Source organism: Amborella trichopoda, chromosome 8 (assembly GCF_054954075.1).
Source record: "Amborella trichopoda isolate Santa Cruz 75 chromosome 8, AtrichopodaSantaCruz75HAP2 v2.0, whole genome shotgun sequence".
In the NCBI taxonomy this organism is placed as follows: Eukaryota; Viridiplantae; Streptophyta; class Magnoliopsida; order Amborellales; family Amborellaceae; genus Amborella; species Amborella trichopoda.
In genome coordinates, this window is record NC_142343.1 from 217,433 (window position 1) to 224,843 (window position 7,411).

General features: G+C 39.0%; 1 protein-coding gene across 1 annotated transcript; it reads right to left on the reverse strand.

The window, feature by feature from the left end:
* Positions 1-1,750: 1,750 nt before the first annotated feature.
* LOC18437974 (PRKR-interacting protein) lies at positions 1,751-7,411 on the reverse strand. The gene is made up of 2 exons (XM_020669302.2): positions 7,121-7,411; positions 1,751-2,150 (listed from the first exon to the last, which is right to left on the reverse strand). The coding sequence occupies exons 1-2, from the start codon at positions 7,379-7,381 to the stop codon at positions 1,872-1,874; spliced, it is 540 nt and encodes a 179-aa protein (XP_020524961.1). The 5' UTR covers positions 7,382-7,411; the 3' UTR covers positions 1,751-1,871.

Consider the following 7,411-nt stretch of genomic DNA (forward strand, 5'->3'; position numbering starts at 1 on the left):
TTAAAATCAAGTAGATCTATAAACATATAAAAATCTTGAAAATTGACGCTCTAAATAATGTATAGCAAGTTGCATTATTTTAAAGACTCAAAATACATTTTTTTTTTTTTTCAAATTCATACATCTCGATGTCGAGATGATCAATTAGAGTTTTAAACATTAAAACAATCTTTTCTAATGTTTTAGGCACATTTTAAGGTTGCAACCTTATATAAACTTTTTTCTATATATATATATATATATATATATATATATATATATATATATATATATATATATATATAAAATAGTGATCCTATGAGACCCTTCCACACTCATGTGTGTAGAACCTCAAAGGATCACTATTAAATTTGACATAAATCTCTAAAAAAGTTATTACATAAGTGTGAAACTTGACTTTTCTTGATATATATGCCAAATATAAGAGGGTCTCATAAGATCATTACACATATATACGAGGTAGTGATTTAATGCAATGATTGTTTGGTGATATGATACAATAACTTTCAAAAACTATAGCTACACCATTTGTTTGATCCAAATTTTAAAAGAGTAATGATCCTATAAGACCGCGCTACATACAATAATATGGAGCCCTCAAATATCACTGTTGATCTCAACCCAAATCCCAAGAATAAAATTTGGTTCACCAGCTAACTTGTAGCTAAAATTTTACTTTTCCCATTCCTCTCCCGCCTCAAAAACCCATTTAATGCCTTACACAAGTTCTGTATTTTTCTCTTTTGTGCCGGTCATTCTCTACCCAAACCCACCCGTCCACCCGTGATGCTCTCTTCTCCCATCTCTCTCTTCATATCCCTAACTCTCTGCTGCTTCCCATCTTATTAATAGAACGATAATGTTCTTTTTACCCTCCATTTCTCCTGCCTTCACCTCTCTCTCTCTCTCCTCCCCTATTAGCGTCTCTCGCAATGTAATTAATCGGTTTTGTGCAAAATCACACAATTCATCTTTGAATCCCATTGGCGGGGTTATTTATATCTTGTTATTTGGAACCAAATGCCTGCAAATATAGCGTCTTCAAATCCAGGTGAACAAGTTGCCTTCAACATTCAAGTCGCCCTTGCTTCCAACCTTATTATGGCAAAAACTGTGATATTTGCCAACGATTTTAAGCTATAGAAAATTGTAATGTGGGAACCCTCCAACCAATTGGTTCCAAAATTGCAACTGGTGATCCTTATAATTTTGCGATGTTCACAATCAGCAGGAAATTATGGAATGCTCAAAAGAACCCAATTGGAATACCGTAGTAGGGAAAGAGAGATGTAAACTCACTTAACAAGAACCATAAAAGGCAGAAACCGGCAATCCATAAAGATGAGACCCAATTCTTTGCTGAAGATAGCAAGGGGAATGTTGATGGGAACCGAGGTGAACTGAGAACCCAATCAATAGAAGGTCAGATGGAATGAGCATCGTAGAAACAAAGAATGGCCTTCAAAGTGAAAGTGTATAAACATAACAAAGTGAAATAAATTATATACATACTTCCAGCTCCAAAACTGTTATGATGATGTTAAAGCAAACAGGAAGACTCTCGCTATACCACATGCACAAGCTTATAAAGAATGATCCATTACCTCACAGCAGCAAATCAGACATCCAAGTGCATCTTGAGGATCCAAGATTTTTGGATGTAGGCTCTTCAACTAACAAAGAGGAAAAAGGTTATATGCACCCGAGAGTCAGAGCTCGAGAACTATAAAAGAAACAAAAGCACTTGAGGTTTTTCAACAAACACAGAGTTCACTAATGAGTAGAAGAGTTTGGGTGCATTTGCACAATGTTATGCTAGAAGACAGCAAAAGATGGATGCCTAAGATACATCATGGAATGATAGCTCAAATTTAGTGCAGTTCTTCACCATCATCAGAATTATCACTATCTGAAGATTCCCGTTCTGCAGCAGACTTGTCTTGGTCCTCTGTAGTAACCACTTTACACTTTTTCTCTTTCTTCTTCTGCTTCTTCTTTTGTCTTTTCAATCTCTTCTTTGCAGTTCGTTCCTCCGCAGCGTTTATCCTTTCTTCTCTTCTCATATTGAACTCTGCAATTTCTTTCCTCCTCTGATAGTCGACATCCATCCTTGCAAGACGATCCTGCTCTTTCCGCCTCATTTGCCGATACTGCACACATTTTCACATAATGTGTGAGGGAAGTAAATTTTATTGAATATCTATGCACATAAGCTTCAAAATTTAACAAAACAAAAAATCATGATTTTGTTTCTACTATGATACTACTATAAAATGGCATATACACTTGTAGTAGGCGAATTCCAAAATTAAGTAAATATGCATAGAAGCACAGATAAAATGCTCCGATTATGATCACAAAGTTAATACAAGGAAGTAAAGTCTTTTAAGAGACCCAAAAGTAGCTATTCTAAGGGTAGACTGCCCAAGGTCTCTAAAAAGAATCAATATATGGTTGTATGGATGATCAACATAGAGCCACAGCATGATAAATGGAAATGAGAGAGTAAACCCATTAGTTATTTTAATACGATCCTAAGGAAAGATCTATAGAGAATAGGAAACAAATAAAATACATGCATCCAAAACTTTGAATGCTCAAAAATATATCAACTTTGCAGCCCTTCCCCATAATCAGAAGTATCCTCCGAATTTTCTTGCCAACATTTTTTCTCAAATAGTACAAGCACATCAATATGAAGAAGTTAAGATCAAAGGGGCCCCATTACTCGTTTCCCAAAGTTCTTTACGTACAGACATGAAAACAAAAGCGAAAATACAAAAAGCTCAATGTTTTCACAAATATTAGCGAAAGGTCGGTAGACTGGCGCCCTTTTTATTTTTCCCAGTTTGGCCCTCCATCCGATGTTTACCAACATCAGACAAGTTTTAAATTTCTTTTTTTATTTTTCTCAGTTTGGGGCGGTCCGATATCCTGAACCTCGGACCGCTTAACCTCAGAGAGCCATACAGTGGCAATAGGGCACATAACTACCAATCTGAGATCCACCTCAGACCGCTTAAAACTTGCCAGTCCGATATTTGGGACATCAAACTGGTCAGAACCTCATGACTTTTTTTCTCTTTTTAAAAGAAATTTAAACTGGCTGGTCCGACGTTGGGAACATTGGACCGAGGGCAATCTAGAAAAAATAAAAAGGATGCAAGTCAACCGACCTTCTGTGTAATATTTGCGAAAAAATGGAGCTTTTTGTATTTTCCATTTTGCCTTCGTGTCTATACGTAAATAACTCCCTTTCCTAGAGCCAAGCTCTACGGAAGCTCCTTCAGAACTCGTGTTCTGACCATAGTTAGGAGGAGTGCCACCTTTAGAGAAGAACCTGGCCCAAAGTCATAAGTCTTTAACTTTTATGTCCTTTTATTTTTTGAAGTTTTTATAAGCCCCAAATTATGGCCAATGAATCATAAAAGCATCAAACATCAATAATGTGAATGACCATAGCTCATTAAGTTTCAGTGAGGCTTGCTTTAGAAGACATTTGGGCAGCACGCAAACACTTCACATTTATGAAAAATGGTCTGTCGCAATGCTTTCAACCATGTGAGAATGCAGATAACATGAAATAGCTCACTACTGTATGACATTGTGCTTTTTTCCACAGGCACACCCATATTCAAGAGTCTTCAATCCCATCTGATTGATTAGACCATCACATTGAATCAACATCCGCAGGGACTATCGCAATGGGCGGTAGAGGATTCCCTTGGAGCTTCTAGAGGCATTTGGGTAAAATATCGGACCCCACCTCAACATCCACCCGTCTTCTTCAATTACGGACTTCACCGTAAATATTGTTTTCAAAAGAGCCTCAGACGGTTTCCTTTGGAAAGTTTCTTTGATATATGGACCGAACGTTCCCAAAACTAAGCAAAACATTTGGCCTGAATTGGGCTCAGAGACGCCCAAACCCCCTATAATCCATTATATTCTACCCCTTTCTCCCAGTAGGACTATGGGTACTGGGAGATGGATTTGGATAGACCCAGAGGTGGATATCTTTAGCCACATAGAGGAACCACACGATGGGGTAACTTCAATTGACTCAAAGGAAGCAAGAATACTAGAGGCATGAAATCAAGCCGAGAGTCCTTCAAATACTATTGTGATATGATGACTACTTTAATACACATTATTGATGCCTTGAAGAAAAATGCAGTGAAAGCAAGGAATGTCAATTGTAGAAGTAACTAAGGAGCACAGGAAAGGGTGTACGAAACAGGAAGCCAAAGAACATGACCTATGATATTAGGTATAATGGGAATATAGGCCTCGATGAGCCATAGGAGGAAAAAAGATGCCCACTATCAAAGAACTTCATGATCCATGAAAATTCTCTCATGAAGCATAAGGGTCATGGAGACCCCCAAGAAAAGAGGTAGTATGCCTCCTAGTTAGTAAATTCCACCTTGAGATGAAGAAAAATAACGCAAATCTGTGGCAATATGAGTTTGGGGTGCAATCTGAGGGACTCTGGGTGATCTGGGATCCAATGTTGTTAAAAGTGTGGTTCGGATCACAAACAAATGGGCAATCTGAGGGACTGTGGGAGATCTGGGGTCCAATGATGTTGAAGTGTGGTTCGGATCACAAACAAATAAGGCTTACACTTATGTCGATGACGTCTAGGCAAAGGAATGTGGGGTACGGTCTTGCTTACGTTTGAGAAGAAACTTTATCTATGGAAGGTAAGATTCTTAGCTATGGGTGGGAGGATTACCCTTATTAAATCCATTTTGGCCAATATATCCATATATTACATGTCTCTCCTTGCTATTTGAACCTCAATAGCAAATAATGTAGAAGGATTGATGAGGGAGCTTTTTTTTTATTTTAGTTTTGTTTTCATTATTTTTTCGGACTTTTTGGTTTTTTTTTGGGGGGGTAGTATAGTTGGGGTGAAGGCGATGACTCAAGCACCAATTACTTAGTGGTTGTGGAGATACGGGATACCAAGTGAACATCTTTGGAAATAAGTTGTTAAGGAGAAGCATGGCGAGGATGTGCGAGGTCTTGTCAAAGCATATAGAACCACTCAAAGTCTCTGGGATAAATAAAGGAGTCAACATCTGCAAATCTGGGTATCTGAGGAACATAGGGAAATCTGGTTTTTGCGTAACATAGGGGAAAAGATAAGCATTAGACATAATACTTAATTCAGGCTAGACACCTGGATTGGGACAATGTCTCTCAAACAAGTTTTCCCACATCTGTATGGCTTGGCCGCTAGGGTTGAAATAACAATGGGATAAGCCATTGAAGGTTCAGGTTAGTATAGACCCCATCCCTGAGAGATCATTAAAGAAGGAGAAGATCAAGACTTCCATCACTATTGCAATTGTTGCTCAAGAGTTTCTTTTTACCACCTAAAGAGGATAGACTCATTTGGCAACCAGATAGTGAAGGCATGTTTTCAGTCATATCAATGTACAAAATAATTATTTGAGTGATGAGGCTAACTCTATTGCTAACATTGTGTTGACGATCCCTGCCCCTGATAAGACGTAAGCATTTGCTTGGTTAGTAATGCTTGAGAAGGGTCTTTTTGAAGGACTTTCCTTGGATACAGACTCAACGTGTGGATATCTTTGATCCCTCGAGTAGCAAGACAGGGCCAAGCTGCCCATTTTAGCCTTGGGCAGGGTCTTTTTGCAGGACTTCCCCCACCTCTATCAGTCTATCTACCTGCTGTTCTTTGTTTTTTATTACATATTTTCTTTACTCTATTTTAAATCTATAGTCCCTATTTTCCTTCTTCCCTCCTCTCTTTGCCCTCGTCTCCTTTGCTTCCCTTTTTTCTGTATTTCTCCCCTCTTTAATTGTACATTCTGTATAATGAGCACCCAACTTGTGGGCTCCCATCTTTTGTTCCTTGGTGTAATATTTAATTTTACCAATACAAAGTTAACCACTTCAAAAAAAAAAGTAATGCTTGGGAAGGCACTCACTGTTGTGACAATATGATTGACCAAGGCATGTCACTTGCCAATATTTTGTGCCAGGCCAAGGCTGAAACAGTAAGTCACTTGTTCTTATGTTTTCTTGTTCTAGACAAATTAGGTCTTTCCATGTGAGCTTATTTGATTGGTTTTGGGTTGAACCACCTACAGTGGAGGACTTACTGCCCAAGAGGGTTTGTGGAGGCTAATAAGGTTGTTAGTCCTTTGGCTGGTTTGGCTTGAAGGAACAAGAGATGCGGCTTGAAGGAATGAGAGATGCTTAAATAATAAAAGTCGAGAAGAGGATAGTATCAAAGATAATACAAAAGCCACTGTACTCCCTTGGGCAAGATCTGGGAAGGGGTTCTGGCGTCCAGTGATCAATGATTTTAAAATCTAATAAAGGAACATCAAGGGCGCCAAAAGTGTGTAACCATGAGAAACAGATCCCCATCCCCCTCCCCTACTCAAGGTAGCATCAAGCTGAACATGAGGGCATGTTTGTTTGGCAGAAGTTTTGGCTTGATGTCCGAATATTTCAGCTCCATGGGGGACGGACAGCTTCCAATTTTTTCCTCCATTTTCTGAAATGGGGAAAATGGAAGCTGCCCCTCCCATGCCTCCCAATGGAGCCAGATTATTCAGAGGTCTTGGCTTCTGAGGCCGAAACTTCCACCACACAAACACGCCCAAATGTAAGTTCCAAAAGAAACCCGGATCTTGCAGGGGGGGTGGCAGTTGCTCAATTTTGCCAGCACTGAGTTTGATTGCCAACTAGTTTCTGCATTAATCATCCAAGCTAGGGTTTTTGAGCAATTGTAGTATATCTAAAGAAGAAACACTCATTATTAAAAATTAAAACAAACATGTCAATGCATCTAGTACAAGCCAAATGATGAGCCCATAGAACCTATCGATAAATGATGCCCAAGAATTATAGGCTACAGAAAGAAACACAACAGATTGCAAAATAATTCAAACTAGAATCCTAAAGATAATGAAAACAAGAGAATGCTATTCTCCTCAAATTATTTCTATTCTTAGGTTAGCATAATACATTGAACCAAGAGATCCGTTCTCTGCAAATCACGCCAAAGAAAGTGGCAAGTATGGCATCATAGTTGTACACAAAAATACAAAGAGAGAGATAGAGAGAGAGGAACCTGATGGAAGTCACCAGAGCCAGAACCAGCCGAGCTGCCTGAGGTGTTGCTAACACGAACAGGGACGTGGTCGATAATTCGGCGGAGCTTGACTTCCAAGTCTTCTTCCTCTTCCTTTAGAGGAGGAAGAGCAGGTTTGTACTCAACTATCGCATTCCCAATTGTTGCAGTTTGGGATTTGGGCTCCACCACCATCTGCATATCGCCCCCACCCTTCAACCTACAGCTACTATTTGACATCCCACTCTTCTCTAAAATCATCAATCACCAAAAAGGAAAGCAGCTTTCTTC

Coding starts and splice junctions, on each gene's coding strand:
- LOC18437974 (XM_020669302.2), bottom strand. CDS start 7,381: ATGATTTTAGAGAAGAGTGGGATGTCAAATAGTAGCTGTAGGTTGAAG. Junction 2,151..7,120: donor GCTCTGGTGACTTCCATCAG/GTTCCTCTCTCT, acceptor AAATGTGTGCAG/TATCGGCAAATGAGGCGGAA.